This window comes from Oncorhynchus tshawytscha, linkage group LG32 (genome assembly GCF_018296145.1).
Source record: "Oncorhynchus tshawytscha isolate Ot180627B linkage group LG32, Otsh_v2.0, whole genome shotgun sequence".
Taxonomy (NCBI): Eukaryota; Metazoa; Chordata; class Actinopteri; order Salmoniformes; family Salmonidae; genus Oncorhynchus; species Oncorhynchus tshawytscha.
The window spans coordinates 13,629,594-13,652,995 of record NC_056460.1 but is presented as its reverse complement, the minus strand read 5'-3'; the positions used below and the strand labels follow the sequence as shown (position 1 = coordinate 13,652,995).

The 23,402-nt window shown below is 41.4% G+C and overlaps 1 protein-coding gene across 1 annotated transcript in view; it reads left to right on the top strand.

Moving 5' to 3' along the window:
* LOC112233718 (VPS10 domain-containing receptor SorCS1-like) overlaps window positions 1-23,402 on the top strand; it is a 104,777-nt gene that overhangs the window by 57,490 nt on the left and 23,885 nt on the right. The window contains exons 4-6 of the mRNA XM_042310655.1: window positions 11,018-11,085; window positions 12,985-13,029; window positions 22,087-22,261. Of these exons, the coding sequence (XP_042166589.1) occupies window positions 11,018-11,085; window positions 12,985-13,029; window positions 22,087-22,261 (288 nt within the window). The remainder of the gene's footprint in view (window positions 1-11,017; window positions 11,086-12,984; window positions 13,030-22,086; window positions 22,262-23,402) is intronic.

The following is a 23,402-nucleotide window of genomic DNA, read 5'->3' as shown; positions in this document are numbered from 1 at the left end:
TATTCCCCAACACCCAGGCAGTTCAAACAATCCAGATGGTTTATTTGCATACACTTTCACATACTCCCCCCATAGGATCGTCTCCAGCACCGCCACGTTGCATTTTCCTGGCTTCATAAAATTGTCCTTTCACCTCCTCTTCCGCTCTAGTCAGAGCCAAGGCACTGTCAACCGGTGCGGTTTGATTTGGAGTACAGGAGGCTTAATTAGGTGTTGTAAAGGTGACTTATAGTAATTGTTCGGGACACTGGGGCTAAAATACGCCATTATAATTTCCATAACTCCACATGTCCTTTTTTCCGTTGGGATGAGACTCTGCCATTATGTCTTAGGGTGCTATTGGGGTGATAAAGGACCCAGTCAAAAAAGTGATTTATCTATCCACGCTATTGAATATTACTGTGAAATTTTGAAAATTATGATAATGGCATTTAATTTAGGAGCTGTTTCAATAGACTTCCTGAATCTTCAGCCTGTTGTGGTGGGATGGAGTTTTGGCCTTCCTTGTAAAATTGCGTTAGACCTTTAATGAATGAGGATGTTTTATTGGCGAAAGAGATGTCAGTTGTGATATCTAGCTTCCAGGGTTAAGATGAAAGAAGGCAGTAGGATAATTAGAACCTCAGATAACCTTTCTGTGACTCCAGTCCTGTTTTGCCTACATATCTTTGACCACAGGGGAAAGAGCATTAGTGAAAAAAATATTGAAGTTGAATAACTCTGAATGAAACCCAGAAACAACTGAAGTATGTAGCCTGAAGTGCAGCACCAACAAACTTAACAATATCTGATACTATTGGCTTGAAATCCCATTTTAGTTCCTTCTATAATTGATCTGCTGCTGTATGAAGCTAATCAAATAAGTAGAGTTGATTGTTGACCTGTAGCATACAGTATGTGCCGGACCGGATCGATTAGGTCTAATGTAGCAAAATTTGAAATTATGTTTTTTACATTGGATAAAAGTAGAGACTCAGAGTTAGAAAATTGTCTGTCATACACTACAGTTGAGGAACAATGGGAAAGTAATTTGCTTTGAAAGTTGATAAACCTGTAACTTCACTTTTGAGAAAATGGCCCTTGAATATTTTGGTACATACTGGAGAGCTCTTCTTTGTCTACACCCATCCAGAATCGTTCACACCCTTTTATGCTTTAGCCCCAACCATCTCTTTAAGGATTCACATGTGAGTATCAGACCTCAGGATAAGACCCAGATGCAGACAGTTCGAAATAACAAAAGTTTATTTACAAAACAGGGGGCAGGTCAAGGTCAAGGGCAGGCAGAAGTCAGTAATCCAGGGCAGAGTCCATAAGGTACAGAATGGCAGGCATTGTCAGGGCAGGCAGGGGTCAGTAATCCGGGGCAGTGTCAAGAGATACAATCCGGCAAGCAGGCTCAGGGTCAGGGCAGGCAGAATGATCAAAAACTGGGAGAACTAGAAAACAGGAACTACCGAGAAACAGGACTACGGGGAAAAACGCTGGTAGGCTTGACGAGACAAGACAAAATGGTGTCATGAGTGTCCTGATCAGGTCACGTTACAGGAGACCACAACCCTACAGATTATCTCTCAACCCCAACAGAGGAGGAGAGACCTAGGGGTCTGAAGATGTGGGGGTTTTATGACCCCTCACGACCCTGGTAAATCTCAGGCCACAGACAAATTCCTTTGTCCTGTTATTATGGAGAACCAGCCTAAGAACATTAAACATGAAATAAAGGGACTTTGGAACAATGATTTCCGTCAGCCACACTGGTGGTCATGACGGTAGATGGAATATGAAAGTGTATGTCATTTTTGTTTTGTTATTAAAGGTTAATAGATGATGTTATTACGAAAACATTGTAACGTGAAGAGTTTTCCTAGTAGATGTTTGATGTTTATACATTGTACGTTGTATGGAAAATATCCAAATCAAAGAAAATGTTTTGGGGAAGATGAAATGTTAAGTTAGTTGTCTAAAATTGAATTTGAATAAAATCTAGACCTTGCCTCATTAACCTCTTGGTGCTAGGGGGCAGTATTTTCATATATATATTTTTAAACGTTCCCGTTTTAAATGGGATATTTTGTCAGGAAAAGATGCTAGAATATGCATATAATTGACAGCTTTGGATAGAAAACACTCTAACGTTTCCAAAACTGTAAAGATATTGTCTGTGAGTATAACAGAAGTGATGTTGCACTCCCTATTCAGCTGTGAATGTACCATCAACAAGCTTACGCTTTCTACGTATTCCTCAAGGTGTCTACTGCATTGTGACATAGGTTTACGCATTTCTGTTGAAGAATAGCCGTAGGCGGCCACATTGCGTAAGTGGTCACATGGTGGCTCCGAGAGAGATTCTTGCGTAAAATACAGAGGTAGCCATTACTCCAATCGGTCCTCCTGAAAAATGAATTGTCCCGACGGATATATTATCGAATAGATATTAGAAAAACACCTTGAGGATTGATTATAAACAACGTTTGCCATGTTTCTGTCGATATTATGGAGCTAATATGGAATATTTTTCGACGTTGTCGTGACCACAATTTCCGGTCGATTTCTCAGCCAAACGTGAAGAACAAACGGAGCTATTTTGCCTACAAAAATGGGAAAAAATGAACTTTGGCTGTTGGCTGTCTACCTGGGAGTCTCGTGAGTGAAAACATCCGAAGTTCATCAAAGGTAAACGATTTATTTATGCAGGTTTTTCTCATTGAGATACATGTTTACAAAAAAAAAAAAATTCTCATTGAAATCTATTTTTCAAGAGACATCTTCAAACAAATTGTTATGCACACACACAACTACACTGTCATTATAATCATCCTGTTATTTTTTACTGGCTTGGTACCAGATCTGATCCTATAGCTAAACCATCACTAAATAAATAGCAGTCCCAAGCCATGTTCCACCTCATAGGATCCTGCATGTGGCAGGCAGGTGGAGCCATGTTCCTCCCAATAGCAGTCTGTGGTTGCAGAAAGGCGGAGCCATGTTCCTCCCAAATAGCAGTCTGTGGTGGCAGGCAGGCTGAGCCAGGCAGCCGGTAGCTAGGCCGGGCTTGTCTCTCATCACCCTGGACAGTGACAGGCATCCCTTCAACTATGTATCTTTTATTAGCTGTACATAGATACAGTACCTGATATCTCCAACACATGCTTGTGAACACTGTACTATCACTACCTATTCATTATGGTAGTGGATATGAGGTGATGACTAACATGACTGTCATTCTGTCCATCATGTCTGGATCCTGATTGACATAGAGGAAACAGGGTGGCATCATTTGACAATAGCGTGCATCTTGTGGATGTTTAGCCTACTGTGAACTCTGTATGAGTCCTGGGCTAAAGTGGCAGTAATTTTCAAGGCAGAAGGCAGAATGTGTTTGACTTGAGCTTCCAATTAGTAACATAGGGTTTCCGTTACAATATGTGACTTGTTTCAGGAAACTAGGCATATGTCGCACAACACTACCTAATAGGAACACCATTTGAACTTAAAAGTTTTTTTTTAATCAAAATGCATTTTTTTGCAGAAATACCTTCTGGAAACTTTCATGTGACTTAATAAAACACTTCTATGCTATCTGTAAATATCAATAAAATTGTTAAATTACAAGCCTAGTTGGTTTAGCCATGGAACAAGTAAGCAACCTTCTCGTTAGCATTGATTGGCTGAGATAATGAGTGGGCTGGACATGCCGAGAGATGAGTTCGGATTGGTCTGCCATATTGCAGGCTTCTGTCTTTATTATGAACTGTGTCATTATGTGTAGGTAATCCTTTCTAATGCAACTTTTTTTTAAAGATATCATGTAGTAGAACTGCATAAATGTTGCTCTCCACTTTCTTGATGACGTGTTTTGAAATCAGTGGAATTAAACTATAATATCTAAGAAATCTGAAAAGAGAACACAGAAGACTCCGGATTACATCTTCAAACTAAGGGCAACTATGGCATCCATGACAGAGAGGGAGAAACATCCATCCATGTATATGGGTAAGAGAGTCTATCTAGCTACATTTTCAGATATTACATGTTTCTAATTTTGTCATGAAGTCATTTTCATTTCAAGTTCAACTGTACTGTTAGCTAGCTAACATTAGCTGGCTGGCTAAATAACGTTACGTGTATGATCTGTGTAGTAATATTCTTCGTATCTCATAGCCATTTGTATGGCAAATTATAGTCTAAGGATAGCTAGCTAACATGGAACCTGGTTGGTTAGCTACCTGCAGATTCATGCAGGGTAGTACTACCCCATTCCATAGTACTACCCCATGACTACCCCATTCCGTACAAATTTGCACAACCGCAGCATTCAAACGAGGCTGCAATGAAAACTAACGGGACAGTAGTGACTGTGTTGGCATCAAAATCTGGGGTGTGAACTGCATTTCTATTCAAGAGTTGATTGACATGGTAATGGCCAAATAGTATTGAAGACGTTTAAAAAAAAAATGCCCCTCTGACGCTGTACGTTAAATTGTGACCTGTCATGACGGAATGTACAGCACGCATAATGCAACTCATTCTGTGTCGTACAGCCTCTCTCCACCAGGTGTAGCGCTTCTCTCACAGTTTAGAAACAAGAAAGGGACAGGGACAAGGTAAATGGGGATACCTAGTCAATTGTTCAACTGAATGCGTTCATTTTTTGCATGATCACTGCAGGCCATCATGACTCTCAAAAGCCACGGCAGCCGTTGTTTACTTCTGAAGATAACATTCGCGCTGCCCTAAAAACCCCATTCAAATTCGACACAAACCTTCAAATAGGTATGTAATGACACATTATATAAACTTTTTTATAGTGTTTTATTTACATTTTAGAGGTGATAGGATGGACAGATCGGATGAAAAAAGTTATCACGCAGTAGGTTTTGCTTCCCCATCTGTCGTTTTTTAAAGAGCCGATGGAGTTCATTGCCTACTTCAATCCTCCAGAGACGGGCAGCATGACGGTCTCGTCATTGATATTGCCGGAAAGGGGAGAAATTGTGCTTTACAATGGGATTCATATTACAGTTGACCTGGAAGTATTACATTTTTGGGGCACTAAAATATGGTAAATTGTACGTCACAGCGCGATATACAGAAGTGTGTTAGTTTACAGAAACTTTATGAGTTGGGATTATGATACATTTTTTAGCTAGCTAGCTACATGTCTAAACAGAAGACTCCACTATGCAAGTAACTATTTCAATAGAATGTTTACGATGTCACTGTGACAACTGTCAATAGACGTAGCTGGTAAATTTGCTGTGGCTATAATCTCGGATTTCAGAGCACTCTCGTCTGAGTGTGCCAGAGCTCAGAATAACTGACCGATCAGTAAACGTTGGCAAAAAAAGCATAATTAATTTGTTGCCAGCAGCACAGTTGCAGTCACCAATGCTCTTCATAACATAAAAACAACCTAGCCAGGTCTGCTAGGGCGACTAAAATGGTCAGAGTGAGCTGTTCTCTCATTTGTGTCTGGAAGTAGCTAGCAAGTTAGCCAGCGTTAGCCAGTTACCTTGGGTGCTTGACTGCTGTTGTTAGGTCAAAATGTTTGGATCAATCTTACTATTTACGAACACACCCGTAGTATGAACCAGCCTTTAGTCTTGAAATCTTTGGTTGTTTAGTATATAGCCTCACTGTCGCTTGATCTGTTTCACCTGTCTTGTGCTTGTCTCCACCCCCCTCCAGGTGTCGCCCATTTTCCCCAATGCATTTATTTCTGTGTTTTCTGTGTGTCTGTTGCCAGTGTCGTGACGTTGTATCAGTTAATGTGACGACTGTTGTTCATCGAATGATTAAAGTTTCTAATTGTGTGATTAACCGAATCAAGCAATTATTAACTCATTACCTCTTGGAAATACCGTTCCTGGATCCGGGAGAATTGTCATCAACTGACACTAATTAGCATAACGCAACGGACAAAACATATTACTAGAAAATATTCATATTTATGAAATCACAAGTGAAATATATTGAAACGCAGCTTAGCCTTTTGTTAATCACCCTGTCATCTCAGATTTTGAAATGATGCTTTACAGCCAAAGCAAGACAAGCATTTGTGTAAGTTTATCGATAGCCTAGCCTAGCATAGCATTATGCCTAGCTAGCAGCAGGCAGCTTGGTCACGAAAATCAGAAAAGCAATCAAATTAAATTGTTTACCTTTGATGAGCTTCGGATGTTTTCACTCACGAGACTCCCAGTTAGATAGCAAATGTTCCTTTTTTCCATAAAGATTATTTTTGTAGCCGAAATAGCTCCGTTTGTTCTTCACGTTTGGCTGAGAAATCGACCGGAAATTGCGGTCACGACAACGCCGAAAAATATTCCAAATTAGATCCATAATATCGACAGAAACATGGCAAACGTTGTTTATAATCAATCCTCAAGGTGTTTTTCTATTATCTATTCGATAATATATCAACCATGTCAGTTGGCTTCTTAGTAGGAACGAGAGAAACAATGACCGCATTTGTCTATTACGCACATATCACTCTGAGAGCCACCAACTGACCACTGACGCAATGTCGTCGCTCACGCTCATTTTTCGAAATAAAAGCCTGAAACTATGTCTTGTGACACTAGACACATTTAGGGAAGCAATAGAAAAAGGATTCTGGTTGATATCCCTTTCACTGCTCAATAGGGACACATAGGAACGCAGAGGTTTCTAAATAAGAGTCATTTCCTGATTGGATTTTTCTCTGGCTTTCGCCTGCAATATCAGTTCTGTTATACTCACAGACAATATTTTTACAGTTTTGGAAACTTTAGAGTGTTTTCTATCCTAAGCTGTCCATTATATGCATATTCTATTATCTGGTCCTGAAAAATAGCCCGTTTACTTTGGGAAGGTTATTTTTCCTAAAATGAATAATTTCAAGAGGTTAATGTGCAACGTATTCTCAAAACAATGACCTTATTAGAAAACTAAAATCACATTCCTATCTTAACAAAAATACTTCCATAATGTGTCATATTGTCTATAGCACGTATTGGATAGAAACTTGACATATACAGTGTGTACACTTTCCAAAATACAGTATTTTCATTATACCATTTTTATACAATTGTTTATGACAATAGACATTCGTTATCCATGTCTACTTATTGACGATTTCCCACATTCAGATGTTAGAAATATTTGTTCTAGAGTTCACTTTTTGGATGTTAGAGTTTTTGGCTGGCAAAAGTCTCTCTCTAGACAAAAACATTCTGATCCCAATACTGAAGAGAGAGAGAAAGTTTCCCCTACAGCAGTGTGTGAAGGGTGACCAGCAGCTCCCCCTGTCCTCTTTGTGGGAGAGAGAGAGGCCTGGTTACTGTCACCCCCCCCCTACCCATTTTGATCCTCACAAGACAGTCATGACACTACTCTGTAAATTATGTATATATATATATATGTCTAATTACATTTCCCAATTCCTGGGTGCATAATGACAGGGTGCATTTTGATCCATTACACTGATTGATGGTACCGATGTTGCATCCTGCTGGCTGTTGTTGTTTTAGTTGTTATTTTAGTCCTACAGACAGAGTCGGTGGCCCCAGTCAAACTCCATGCTAATGTTCTAACATTCAATTCCGAGGCCAACAATCATCAAACACCAGATGCACCTTGCCATATTTTCAATATATTTTGTCATTTATTAAGTGATGGAACCTCTCTTTTTGACCAGAGTGCCTAAAAGGACCGGGTTAGAATTAACATATCAGACCAGGAAAGGTGGAGTGTTAGCTACATGTGGGAAATGGTTGAAACAACACAAGGTGAAGAAGATAAACTCACCAGATTATACCCACTGGCTGTGTAAAGGGGTTCAAACTCTGACTATCCACACGAGCTAAGAACAAGTTCAGAACAAAAACTGCCCATTGGAGACCGGACAACTAAGAAGAAGGACATTGTGACATCTGGTGGACAATCAGAGCATGTGCTTTGTTGAAACCCAAAAATAAGGTTTGGTTTCAGCAGAGATAGATGATGAACTACTGCATTGAAACACGTAAATACATGCATTGCTTCCTATTCCAAAACGGGCAACGGTTTGTGTGCAAGGTATATGATTCATGTGAAGACAGTCCTAGAATGTGTTCACGATAAATGTCCCTTTTTCTCTATCTTTATATTTTCCCCACCCCTTTCTCCATCTCTGTCTAGTAAGCCGTCATATCTTGTCAGTCCAGGGACTTTTGTCTCATGTAAGTGTGTATGTGTATTCTGTGTTATTATTTAGTTTGTTTGTAAATAAATAATTAAACCAATTTGTGTGGTAGTGAATGATGAACAAAGGTTGGGGTTCTTGCAGATCCAAGAGAGTTACGACTGTTCAGAATGAGACTGATATGAGGTAATGATTAACCTCTCTTGGGTAGGGGGCAGTATTCTGATGTCCAGATGAAAAGCGTGCCAAAAGGTAAACTGCCTGTTACTCAGGCCCAGAAGCTAGGATATGCATATAATTTGGAGATTTGGATAGGAAACACTAAACACTTTCTAAAACTGGTAAAATTATATCTGTGAGTATAAAAGAACTGATATGGCAGTTAAAACCCAGAGGACAAACCACCCCCCCCCCAAAAGAAAACTCATCCTACCCCTATTTTCAATGGCTGTCACTTTTATTATAAGGCCAAGTCCTCCCAGATTGCAGTTCCCAGGGCTTCCACTAGATGTCAACAGTCTTTAGAAAGAGTTTCAGGATGGTTTTTGGAAGAATTAGCCAGAAATTTTAGTTTTTCTAGGTGGCTCCCATTTTGGCTGTAGTGTTTCCAAGCTCTTGGAAGAGAGCGCGTTCTTTGGTATTTTTCTCCGGTAAAGACACACGATTCTCCGTCTTAAATTTGATCGTTTATTTACGTATTAGGGAACCTAAGGTTTGATTATAAGTATTGTTTGACTTGTTTGGAAAAGTTTATTAGTAACATCTGGGATTAATTTTGCATGCATTTTGATGGAGGGAAACTGGGTCGATTATTTACTGAAGCGCGCCAGCTAAACTGAGTTTTTATGGATATAAAGAAGGACGTTATCGAACAAAATTACCATTTGTGATGTAACTGGGACCTTTTGGAGTGCCAACAGAAGAAGATCATCAAAGGTAAGGCATTTTTTATATCGCTATTTCTGACTTTCGTGTCGCACCTGTCTGGTTGAAATATGCTTTTCATGTGTTTGAATGTGGGGCGCTGTCCTCAGATAATCACATGGTTTGCTTTCGCCGTAAAGCCTTTTTGAAATCAGACACAACGGCTGGTTTAACAAGAAGTTAAGCTTTATTTTTATGTATTACACTTGTGATTTTATGAAAGTTAAATATTTATAATTCTGTAGTTTGAATTTTACGCTCTGCAATTTCACCAGATGTTGGCCAGGTGGGAGCCACCTGCCCATAAAAAGTGAATAAGTTACTGTTATCGATTATATATCCTATAGAGTTTAATTCGGGAGATGGTAGCTCATTAACCAGTTATGCATTAGGGGGCGCTATTAACATTTTTGGATGAAAAACGTTCCCGTTTTAAACAATATATTTTGTCACGAAAAGATGCTCGAATATGCATATAATTGACAGCTTTGGAAAGAAAACACTCTGACATTTCCAAAACTGCAAAGATATTGTCTGTGAGTGCCACAGAACTAAATGCTACAGGCGAAACCAAGATGAAATTTCATACAGGAAGTGCGCCAGATTTTGAATGCGCTGTGTTCCAATGTCTCCTTATATGGCTGTGAATGCGCCAGGAATGAGCCTACACTTTCTGTCGTTTCCCGAAAGTGTCTGCAGCATTGTGACGTATTTGTAGGCATATCATTGGAAGATTGACCATAAGAGACTACATTTACCAGGTGCCCGCTTGGTGTCCTCCGTCGAAATTATTGCGTAATCTCCAGCTGCGTGCATTTTTCCATTTGGTTCAGAGGAGAAACCAAACTGCCACGAATGATTTATCATCAAATAGATATGTGAAAAACACCTTGAGGATTGATTCTAAACAACGTTTGCCATGTTTCTGTCGATATTATGGAGTTAATTTGGAAAAAAGTTTGGCGTTGTAATGACTGAATTTTCTGTTTTTTTTCTTAGCCAAACGTGATCTACAAAACGGAGCGATTTCTCCTACACAAATAATCTTTTTGGAAAAATTGAACATTTGCTATCTAACTAAGTCTCCTCATTGAAAACATCCGAAGTTCTTCAAAGGTAAATGATTTTATTTGAATGCTTTTCTTGTTTTTGTGAAAATGTTGCCTTCTGAATGCTAGGCTTAATGCTATGCTAGCTATCAATACTCTTACACAAATGCTTGTGTAGCTATGGTTGAAAAGCATATTTTGAAAATCTGAGATGACAGTGTTGTTATTAACAAAAGGCTAAGCTTGTGAGCCAATATATTTATTTCATATCATTTGCGATTTTCATGAATAGTTAACGTTGCGTTATGGTAATGAGCTTGAGGCTGTGATTACGCTCCCGGATACGGGATTGTTCGACGCAAGAAGTTAAACAACTTCTTCCGTGGTGCCCCAAATTCATTATGAGTTAATTGTTACATGGTTAATTTTATCAGGTAACAATTAAACATAGTTAGTGGATTAAATAAATAACAGTCATCAGTTTAATGTAAATCAAGTCACGACAGTAGCATTCTGGATTTGTAGTCTCTCTCTGATATATAGGGGTTGGGGAAAAAAAATCATTTTTGTTTTATGCATACTTTCATATCTATGCACACCACTTAATATTGTCAATAAGAATCCACATAATGTCTTGCTGTTCCATGAAAAGCAAATGATGATGTTGAACCTATTTTTCAACAAACATTTTGGACATGAAGTGCTTTATCTATTCCTAGTGTTAATTTAAATTTGTAGAGAGTCACGCTATATTGCTCACGGGTACGGTCTTCCCTAGCAATATCCTGCCATGTCTCAAGCCAACAGTCACTTTACTTCCTATCTTGTGATAAGTAGACTGATTTGTTAGCTGTCTTTTTTATGTTCTTCTTCACAGTTGTACGCCTCCCTGGACTTTGGGAGTAAATATCCGCTGGTTCATGAGCATGTGAAGAGGTTCTACTGGTGAGTCATACGCTTTTCTTTCTTTCTTCTCATCATCCTTCTCTTCCTTCTCATCCTCTCTGTTGTCCTGATCTTTTCCTTTGTTTACTCAGACTCTCCTTACAATCTGTTTTGGAGCATCACTAGAAGTGTGTGGAACAATGTGTTTTTTTTGCTTTCTGCAATGCAAGAGTCTGTGAAGTACATTGATAATACGTTTCAACACATTATCTGAATGACTAGTGTTGCTGGTGGGAAATGTTGTGTACCATCCTGCTCATTTCCACTGTTGATATGATTGGACTGAGATTAATCTACATCCACAGTGTCACCATTTCACATTCTGCCTCTCAGATATTACATTCGGGTTCATTTCTCAGATATCATGGCAATTGCACCTATCTAAACAATCATTACTTTTTCATTGGGGGTTATCCAAGCATACTGTATATACATAAAATAGGAAGATACAGTATAACAAGTTGTGCCCGGTGGCATGAGTAATAGACCACCCAGGAAGTTCCTGTTGCCTCTCATCTAATCATGTCAGCCCTCATCCCCCCAACAGCCAACCGCAGTGGCCTTCCCCATTCTGAGAAAGTGCACACTCATCACAAATGTAGCTCTGAATTTGTTCTGCCTAACTGCTTTCCTTCCTAGCGATAGAGGGGATGCTGTTTGTGTGTGTGTGTGTGTCCCGAGCTGCTGCCAGCTATGTCCACAGAAACTTGTATAAATGTGCTTGATCCAACACCTTCAAGGACTTTAAACTCTGGCTCTCAGTGCCCCGGGCCCCTAAAGCCATGCTTACAGACAATTAGGTTTTCAGTCTCGCAGCACTAGGAATGACATACATCACACCATAGGAAGGCCATATCTCTCCAAGGTAATCCACTACACCCAATAAAATGATATTGTCACACCCTTATCTGTTTATTCTGTCTTTGTGATTGTCTCAACCCCCTCCAAGTGTCACCCATGTTCACCATTATCCCCTGTGTATTTATACCAGTGTTATACCAGTGTTTTGCTTTGTCAAGCCTACTAGCGTTTTCCCCTCTGTTCCTGTCTCTTGATTGTTCCTGTTTTCAATTTATCCCGGTTTTGACCTTTTCTGCTTGCCCTGACCCTGAGCCTGCCTGCCGTCCTGTACCTTTGCCGCACCTATCTGGATTACTGACCCCTGCCTGCCCTTTACCTGTCTTTTGCCTGTTGGATTAAGAAACTGTTGTTAATTTGACATTGCCTGCATCTGGGTCTTACCTTGAACTGTGACAGATATAATAGAGTGATATACAGTACAGTGACTATCTTGAATTATGTGGCACAGTCTTACCATTGTACAGTGCCTCACTTAAGAATTTCCATATTTAGCTTGCTACGTAATTATGATTTTGTGACAGATACCACTTTTTGGTAGAATAACAAACCCACGGTGTCAGGCTGTTGCTGTGGGGGTTGCTAAGGTAATTTGACATTTTGTGACACAGCTCTGGGGAGAACGTCCTCACATGTAAAGCCATTGCTATTTTAATGCCATCACTGTTGAGACAACGCTGAAATGAGACATCTATATCTGGAGTGGAATACCCCTGCTGAGACACAGCCCCCTTTGTTTATTGTCTTCTTCCCTCCTTCTATACCCTCCTCCTCTCCTCTTCTTCCCTCCTCCTCTCCTATTCATCCCTCCTTCTCTTCTCTCCTCTTCTTCCCTCCTTCTCTTCTCTCCTCCTCTCCTCTATTTTCCTCCTTCACTTCACCCAATCTTCTCCCATCCTGTTCTTCCCTCCTCCTCTCCTCTTCTTTCCTCCTCCTCTTCTTCTGTCTCCACTCCTCCTCTTCCATTCTTTTCATTACTTTACCCCTCCTTCCCCCTCTGCCTCTTCATCCCTTCTTCTCTCCTCGACTTCTTTAATCCAGGTCTGTAACGGGTCTAGACAAGGAGTCAGATCTGGTTAACATGGAGTGACACAGCCCTCATGGAAATGAATAGCATTACACACACACACACACAGCAGAGAAAGGCCCCCATAATATCAGTCCAATTATCAGCCTTCAAACGATAGAAGAGAGTGAGAGTCTGTCAAGGAATAAACCATACAAAAGTGCCCTCAAGTTCAATTCATACAGACATATAGCCTCGGTTTCTAGGCATCCTCACGTTCCCAGGAATAAGAGGCATGATCTGCAGCTGGCTGAATCCAGATATCCAGTAATCTCTATCTCCTTGCCTTGCAGGTATACAGTATGTAACATGCCGGGCTCTAACGTGCTCAGAGACCCAAAAAAATGACCCCTTCCCTGGATACATTGACATTAGCTCACTGGTGGCCCAAGATAACTATATATGTTTATACAGGTAAGGCTATGTCTGAGAAGAATAGATTGTATCATATTGTATAAAGTGCCTTGCAAAAGCATTCACCCCCCTTGGCATTTTTCCTATTTTGTTGCCTAACAATCAGGAATTCAAATATTTTTTGAGGGGGTTTGTATCATTTGATTTACACAACCTGCCTACCACTTTGAAGATGCAAAATATGTTTCATTGTGAAACAAACAAGAAATAAGGCAAAAAAACTGAAAACTTGAGCGTGCATAACTATTCACCCTCCCAAACTCAATACTTTGAGAGCCACCTTTTGCAGCAATTACTGATGCAAGTCTCTATGGGTATGTCTCTATAAGCTTGGCACATCTAGCCACTGGGATTTTTTCCCATTCTTCAAGGCAAAACTGCTCCAGCTCCTTCAAGTTGGATGGGTTCCGCTGGTATACAGCAATCTTTAAGTCATACCAAAGATTCTTAAATGGATTGAGGTCTGGGCTTTGACTAGGCAATTCCAAGACTGTTAAATGTTTCCCCTTAAACCACTCGAGTGTTGCTTTAGCAGTATGCTTACGGTCATTGTCCTGCTGGAAGGTGAAACTCTGTCCCAGTCTCCGTGGGATGTTCAAAGTTTTGGAAATACATTTTATAACCCAACCCCCGATCTGTACTTCTCCACAACTTTGTCCCAGACCTGTTTGGAGAGCTCCTTGGTTTTCGTGGTGCCGCTTGCCTGGTGATGCCCCTTGCTTAGTGGTGTGGCAGACTTTGGGGCCTTTCATAATAGGTGTATGTATACTCAGGTGGACTTTATTTAATTAATTATGTGACTTCTGAAGGTAATTAGTTGTACCAGCTTCATAGCAAAGGGGGTGAATATATATGCACGCACTACTTTTCCATCTTGAATTTTTTGAAATCCAAATAAAAATGTATGTAAATGACAGGTTGTAATGCAACAAAATAAGAAAAACTCCAAGGGGGTGAATACTTTTGCAAGGCACTTTATGTAGACCATGATGCATTGCATAGGATGCGCATCGTTAGCCTTGAATGATATGGGCATGTGTTATGTATTATGCACAACTTGCTTTGGCTAGGACTGGGAGGGAGTTTACATATTTTATAGCACCACATGCAACAACTAGTTGATCAGGTGTGAGGAAATGGCATGATAGAGCTATCCAACTGTAACTCATAAAAAAATATGAATATTTATGATTCATTCTTGTTTTGACACATTGTATTAACGGCAGCATGTTCTAGATTAGAATAGATATGGGGTCCATTGATTGACATAAAGTTTTTTAATTCTTCATTTTGCAATCTGAATATGCATATGTATTGGTAATTATGTAAAAGTAATTTTCACCTCTGAACCTTGAATCGTTGCTATGCTGCATGTGTATTTTATTTATACTTTTTCCATAATTTACATTGTCAAAAAAACAATGACACATTCTGTTTGAAGAAAATGCACCTCGCATGATATGTAAAATATGCTAAACTTTTATTTGAACCTTCATTTGAGAGTCTGCATTTGGACTCTATCATGATTCAGATTTGAAAACTAGGGAGTTTTATATTTTTCCACACCAGTCTCCTAGTATGTCATGTTAATCATAATGTGTGCGAGAGAGAGGAATCTGAAATGATAATGTGCTGAATTCTAAGTAATGCTGGTGCAATTTTGGGATCATGTTTTAATTTCCCTCCCACCGCCTGAATAGTATTTACTTTGACATTGTGCAAATGAGGATGCATGAATTTAAAAGCAAACAGGAAAATTTGAATAAATATCCCGCCAATCCAGTCCAGTATAAATAACTTTTCCATCCAAATGTAACTCCAAAGTCCTACCTAGTTGTTTGAAGTATTTGAAGGGGAAAGATATGGATATATTTCTATTAGAACATGAATTAGGCCCACATGTTTGTCCAACTCAGGTCACATGGTCAAGTAAAGCTCCTTGTCCAAACATTTCCATTAGAGCCGAGAGTTCTCTCTTGAGCAAGTGGCTTCACCAGGAAAACTCTAGGCTCTAGTAGCCTATGTCAGGGGTTCAGGATGAACGCCTAGCCCTACACATGATGCCTTAAAAAAATCAGGCATGTAGTTTAGTTATAGCCTACTCAGGGCCAAGACTTCTTCATAGTCAGGTCACATGTTCAGAAAAACTCCTGGCCCTACACATGATTGGCTTCATTCTGCCAGCATAATGGTCTGAAATATAGATCTGCGGTCTACCAGATCCCTCAACCATGTCTGACCACACTCATACATCTCCCTAACTAAACCCACAACCACTCAACCTAAACCTCCAACCGCATCTTCAATTCAGGAAACCTATAATGTTTTCTCATGTTGCGTCACAGCTGGACAGATTCTGTGAAAATGGTTAATGAAACATGTTTCAGTTCAAAACCGCCCTTGTTTACTCTCCATCGGTTTTGAACTTAACTCAGTTGCATGTGGGACTGTTTCTGGTGAGTGCTCAGTGTGCCCAATGCTCTTTCCTCCCAAATTATTTATTCTCCTCTCCTCTCCTCTCCCTCCTCTCCTCTCCCTCTCCTCTCCTCTCCTCTCCTCTCCTCTCCTCTCCTCTCCTCTCCTCTCCTCTCCTCTCCTCTCCTCTCCTCTCCTCTCCTCTCCTCTCCTCTCCCTCCAATTGAAGTGCACTTAGAAGTGCACTATGAAGCCTAATTGGTTCTATTATATAATAATGAGCCTATTTCGCCTGTCCCACTTTCAACCCAGAAAGCCAGCAACTTGTTTAGTGGATACAATCTCGATTAATGGAATTACGAAAGAGTAAGTGGATTAAATAAATGGCTCCTTAGTGCTGACTCTCACACCCTGATCTGTTTCACCTGTCCTCGTTATTGTCTCCACCCCCTCCAGGTGTCGCTTGTTTTCCCCAGTGTATTTATCCCTGTGTATCCTGTCTCTCTGTGCCAGTTCGTCTTGTATTTCCAAGCCTACCAGCAGTTTTTCCCGTTTTTCTGCTTTGCCTTTCCTCCTTTTTCTAGTCCTCTCGGTTTTGGCCCTTGCCTGTTCTGGACTCTTTACCCGCCTGCCTGACCATTCTGCCTGCCCTGACCTCGAGCCTGCCTGCCACTCTGTACCTCCTGGATGACCTTTTGCCTGTCCATGACCATTCTCTTGCCTATTCCCTTTGGATATATCTTAAACTCCAACCATCTGCCTCCTGTGTCTGCATTTGGGTCTCGCCTAGTGTCATGATACTGACGCCAGGACAATCACACTTTTGTTGGCCAAAAATGATCTCCTGTCCTGATAGCCTCCGAAGCCTATGCTCTAATTGACTGAGTCTGTAATAATAACATGTTTCAAGCAGACCACCATAGTCCCTGTACCCATAAACACCAATGTAACCTGTCTAAATGACTACTGACCCGTAGCACTCACGTCTGTAGCCATTAAGTGCTTTGAAAGGTTGGTCATGGCTCACATCAACACCATTTTTCCAGAAACTTTAGACCCACCCCAATTTGCATACCTCCCAAACAGATCCAGAGATGACGCAATCTCTATTTCACTCCACACTGCCCTTTCCCACCTAGACAAAAGGAACACCTATGTGGGAATGCTATTCATTAACTACAGCTCAGCGTTCAACACGGTAGTGCCCTCAAAGCTCATCACTAAGCTAAGGACCCTGGGACTAAATATCTCCCTCTACATCTGGATCCTTGACTTCCTGAAGCCCCCAGACGGTAAGGGTATCTACCATCTACCACGCTGAGGAGACTGAAAAGATTTGGCATGGGTCCTCAGATCCTCAAAATGTTCTACAGCTGCACCATTGAGAGTGTCCTGTCTTGTTGCATCACCGCTTGGTATGGACACTGCTCGGCCTCAGACCGGAAGGCACTACAGAGAGTAGTGCGTAAGACCAAATATATCACTGGGGCCAAGCTTCCTGCCATCCAGGACCTCTTTACCAGGCGGTGTCAGAGGAAGGCCTTAAAAATTACCAAAGACTCTCATAGACTGTTCTCTCTGCAACTGCATGGCAAGCTGTACCGGAGCGCCAAGTCTAGGTTCTTAACAGCTTCTACCCCCAAGCCATAAGACTCCTGAACAGCTAATCAAATGGCTAACCAGACTATTTAAATTGAGTCCCCCCCCCCGCTATTCTCTGTTTATTATCTATGCATAGTCACTTTACCTCGACCAACATGTACATATTACCTCAATTACCTGGATTAACCTGTGCCCACGCACATTGACTTTGTACCGGTACCCCCTGTATATAGCCTCGCTACTGTAATTTTATTGTTGCTCAACATTTTTTTTAAGTAAGCATTTCACTGTAAGGTCTACACCTGTTTGTAACGTCTGCTTCCAACTCACACCCCCTGAACGCAGCTCACTTTCCAGCCCACTTTCCAACTCACACTCTCAAACACCTAGATGCCCTGAACGCCGCTCACTCTCCAGATTCCAATCACCTGAATTCTAATAACCTGTTCACACACCTGTATGTCATTATCACACTATTTAGTTCAGTTCTTTGCACCCCATCGCTGCGAGGTATTGTTTGTTTTGTTTCACACGTCTTTCAGAGCTCTGGTTTTCCCGTGATTTACTCCTCCGGTGTATGATAGTTATTGCCTGCCTCACTAACGACGCCTTTTGCCTATCAGATTTCCTGTTATCTACCTATTGCCTGATCTCCCAGACAGCGTTACTAGTCTTTTCCCTGCCTGTACTGTTGCCTTTTGACCACCTGTGTATGACCTTCTGCCTGCCCCTGGACCCAGCTACCTGCCTCCTCCTGTGTATGACCTTCTGCCAGCCCCTGGACCCAGCTACCTGCCTCCTCCTGTGGTCCTTTACAATAAACACCTGCTGCACCCTGCGCTTTAAACCAGTTCTCTGTCTCCCCTCGTGTTCATTACACTGTTGTATTCCGCGCATGTGACAAATAACATTTGATTTGATTTGCCCACGTCTACCTTCAAAACCACAAAGGTCGTCGACAACAGGAGACGACGTGAGAGGAGCAGTTTCTGCTGTATTTCTTATTTTATTTAACCAGGTAAGCTGGTTGAGAACAAGTTCTCATTTACATCTGCGACCTGGCCAAGATAAAGCAAAGCAGTCAGACACAAACAATAACACAGAGTTACACTTGGAATAAACAAGCGTACAGTCAATAAGAAAATAGAAATAAGATAAAAGGAAGTGCTCTTGTTCTCCATGGACTTTACAGTGTCCCAAAACCTTTTGGAGTTAGAGCTACAGGATGCAAATTTCTGTTTGAAAAATCTAGCCTTTGCTTTACTGACTGACTGTGTGTATTGGTTCCTGACTTCCCTGAACAGTTGCATATCGTGGGGACTATTTGATGCTTGTGCAGTCCGCCACAGGATGTTTTTGTGCTGGTCAATGGCAGTCAGGTCTGGAGTGAACCAAGGGCTATATCTGTTCTTAGTTCTACATTTTTTGAAAGAGGCAGGCTTATTTAAGATGGTGAGGAAATTACTTTTTAAAGAATGACCAGGCATCCTCTACTGATGGGATGAGGTTAATATCCTTCCAGGATACCCGGGCCAGGTCGATTAGAAAGGCCTGCTTGCAGAAGTGTTTTAGGGAGTGTTTGACAGTGATGAGGGGTGGTTGTTTGAACCCGGACCAAAAGCGGATGCAGGCAATGAGGCAGTGATCGCTGAGATCCTGATTTGAAAAAAGCAGAGGTGTATTTGGAGGGCATGTTGGTCAGGATAATATCTATGATGGTTCCCATGTTTACAGATTTAGGGTTGTACCTGGTGGGTTCCTTAATCATTTGGATGAGGGTACAGCTAAAGGCTAGCTAAACTGGTTGTCTGGTGCATTGGGGACAGAGAATAATAGGAACAGATTTCTGGGCATGGTAGAATATATTCAGGGCATAATGTGCAGACGAGTATGGTGGGGTGCGGGTACAGTGGAGGTAAGCCCAGGCACTGAGTGATGATGAGAGATGTTGCATCTCTGGACGTGCTGGTTATACTGGGTGAGGTCACCGCGTGTGTGGGGGATGGGACAAAGGAGGAATCAGAGGCATGTAGAGTGGGACTAGGGGCTCCACTGTAAACTAAAACATAACTGTCCTAAACAACAGTATACAAGGCATATTGACTTTTGAGAGAGACATAATGCAATGCATAAAGCAATCCCAGGTGTTGATTGGGAGAGCTAGCTAAGACAACAACAGGTAAGACAACAACAGCTAATCAGCTAAGACAACAACAACAGGTAGTCTCAGCCTCCAGTATTTATGCTGCAGTAGTTTATGTGTCGGGGGCTAGGGTCAGTTTGTTATATCTGGAGTACTTCTCCTGTCCTATTCGGTGTCCTGTGTGAATCTAAGTGTGTGTTCTCTAATTCTCTCCTTCTCTCTTTCTTTCTCTCTCTCTCAGAGGACCTGAGCCCTAGGACCATGCCCCAGGACTACCTGACATGATGACTCCTTGCTCTCCCCAGTCCACCTGACCGTGCTGCTGCTCCAGTTTCAACTGTTCTGCCTTATTATTATTCGACCATGCTGGTCATTTATGAACATTTGAACATCTTGGCCATGTTCTGTTATAATCTCCACCCGGCACAGCCAGAAGAGGACTGGCCACCCCACATAGCCTGGTTCCTCTCTAGGTTTCCTCCTAGGTTTCGGCCTTTCTAGGGAGTTTTCCTAGCCACCGTGCTTCTACACCTGCATTGCTTGCTGTTTGGGGTTTTAGGCTGGGTTTCTGTACAGCACTTTGAGATATCAGCTGATGTACGCTATATAAATAAATTTGATTTGATTAAAATGGCGATGAATGGGCAGAGAGTGTCGGTTAACTACACACAGGGCCTGAGTTTGGGGCTAGGGCCGACAGATAAACAAAAGAAAATAAACTAAATGGAGTACCGTGATAAATGAACAGTCCAGCAGGCATCAGCTATGTAGCCAAGTGATCATAGGGTCCAGTGAACAGCAATAGATGGAGCAGAGAAGCTGTGGCGTAGTCGTTACTACTCTAGCACGCAGGTGACACAGCGTTTAAAGTTAGCAGGCCGGGGTAAGTAGAAGCATCTGCTCTGACGTCCGGCAATGGCCGGTTGAGGGCACAGCGGATGGTCTGCGGACCAGTCGTGTTGGTACAGCAGGGCATCGTGTCGACAAAGGGGCGGGCCAAATGGCGAAAGAGGTGTTGTAGTAATTTCGTTTGTTTGCTGGGAGATGCGCCTGGCTCGTGGCTAACTGGTGGTAGCTTCGGGGCAAGGGCGTTAGCCACTAGAGCCACTCGGAAGCTGCTAGCTAGCTTTCCAAGGTGCAGCACTTACGGCAAGTATCTGGTGGAGTAGTGGATTCTAGCCGTGTCCGGGAGGCATCGGCTGGGTAGCCGGGTGATCACAGAGTAGGCCGGGAGGTGTGCCTGGCTCAGGGCTAGCTTCGGGGCTGGGTCACTCGGTGCCTCTGTAGAAGATTAAGGCCACTTTGCAGTGGCTAACAATGACTAAATAGCTAGTAGCTAATTCGCTTGTTAGCTTCTGATGGCTAGCTGCTGATGGAGGTTCTGGCTATAAGGTCTAAAAGAAATAGTCGATCCGTGTCACATTTAGTGAGGCGGGTTACCGGAAGGTATATTTAATTTAAAAATAGAAAAGAGATGAAAAATACAAAAAGTAAATGAGAGGACGACAAACCAAGTCTGCACTGCTACGCCATCTGTATGCTAGCCAGGAGATTTGATTGTTATTTTCTCAATAGAAACATCTGGAAATAGCCATTTAAATTCCTTATGCATCAATGTTCCTCTCTGATGAAGTATACACAGAGCATACAAACCATTTTAAGAGCTCTTTCCATGACATTGACAAAACATTTACTGTAAGTGCCTTTGAACATTGCATGGTAGTAGATGCCAGGCACATCGGTTTGTGTGTGACAAGAACTGCAACACTGCTGGATTTTTCACGTTCAACAGTTTCCTGTGTGTATCATGAATGGTTCGCCACCCAAAGGACATCCAATTTTACACAACTGTGGGAGGCATTGGAGTCAGCATGGGCCAGCATCTCTGTGGAATACTTTCAACACATTGTTGACAGATTGAGGCTATTCTTGAGGGCAAAGGGGGATGCAACTCAATATAAGGAAGGTATTCCTATGTTTTGTGCACTCGGTGTATATCTTTACATCATAAATAATGTCATGCATGTTCACTTCTTTGAAGGATGCAAGATGAGTAATGATTGATACATTTCTGAAGGTTTTAGATTCATCCAAGAAGTTAATTCATGTTGACAATAATGAGTCACAGATGTGCAGCATGGACAAATGATACAATTGAACACAAAGGGAATACTCAGTGTCATGGCTCAATGTGTTCCAGGAGATCAATTATTCAGATTGAGTACTTTTTAGTATTTAGTACATTTGTTATACTTTTTAACTCTGATTTGTTGGGAAAGATCTCGTAAGTAAGCATTGCACGGTAAAGTCTACACCTGTTGTATATGGCGCATGTGACAAATAAAATGTCATTTGATTTGAAGTAATTAGTAGCATTACTACACAATGGTGTGTAGTCTCATAGTGTGTAGTCTCACTCTTCTATTGCAGCTGTTAAAAGACACTATATGTTGTGTAGAGAACATTGGCAGCTATAGTGTTAAACATTCAATATGCACACGAGACCTGATCTTGTGACGCCCAACACGTACTCGGCAGCTTGTTTACAACCCCAACCCATAAGATACATCATCGCTGCAGTGCCAGAGTGGAACCAGAAGGACACATACAACCTGTACCTCTCCGACACCCTGGCCATGGAGAATGTCAAGACCAACCAGATGCTGGACCTGTATGAGGTAAGTGTTCACAGTGTGTGTGTGTGGGCACATGGGATGACACCTACCACCGACACCAACAGACTGGTAATAGCCTTGTTATTCCTTCTGTCATCACATTAACAATCATTGCAGATGGTCCCGTCTCCTTTTTTCCCTTCTTTCACAGAATGAATCTCCAGTTTATCACCCAGACACTGGCAGGTGTGATGGAGGGAGGTAGAGGAGTGAGATATGGATCTGATCTTCAGAGTCAGAAGTCATGAACAATGTTATTACTACTGCTGCTGCTCCTTCTAACATAGGTGTTAATGGTTTACAAAACAGGCTTAGTATTGAAATTGATGGTGACACCCAGTCTGTAAAACTGGTTGAAATGATGGCAATCCAGTTTTCCATTCAGTCTGATGTTGTTTTAACTAGTTTAACCCTTTGGGTATTTATGCATGTCCTAATCACAAACTATTGTAAACTGAAGTTATGCTGTATGTATCGCTGAAAGATCAATCTGGATAATCTTTCCTTCAATCTAAATGTTTTTCTCTATCTCTAATCTTAGACATTTAGTGTTAGGTTTTTCATTCAATCCATCTCCCAGAGGTATGAACTTCAACACTGAATATTACAGAACATCCTAACTTGCCTAACACAGTTAATACTCAGAGTGGTAGGCCTACAAATCAATGACAACCCAATGATGAACTACCTGATTCCCTAGTTACTCAGAGCTATAAATAGCTTTTGAATGAGTGAGTGGTAGGAGGGAGGGAGGAGGAGATGGAGGGAGGGAGGGTTAGCTAGATGATTTAGGTAATGTAATGGTCATGATGATGATGCTCCTTTCTGTTAGCTTAGCGGTGTGTGTGTGTATTAGCACTCTGCCAACACTCTTAAACCCTCCCCCCTATTCGGAGCCTCTGATTTTCTTATTCAGCAGTGTATCCATATTAATAATAGATTGCAGAAAGCTTCATTAATGAATATTGAATTATTTTAAAAGGCTCTCCTGTGGGAGACTAAGTGCATGTACCGAGGGAAGTCTGGTTTCTCAGTGGTCATTTATCATACTAGTGCTACTGTTTTTGTGTTGTTTGCTTTGTCTATATAGATGGATACACATGCATACATCAGTCTATATATTTAATATTACTAGAGCACTGGA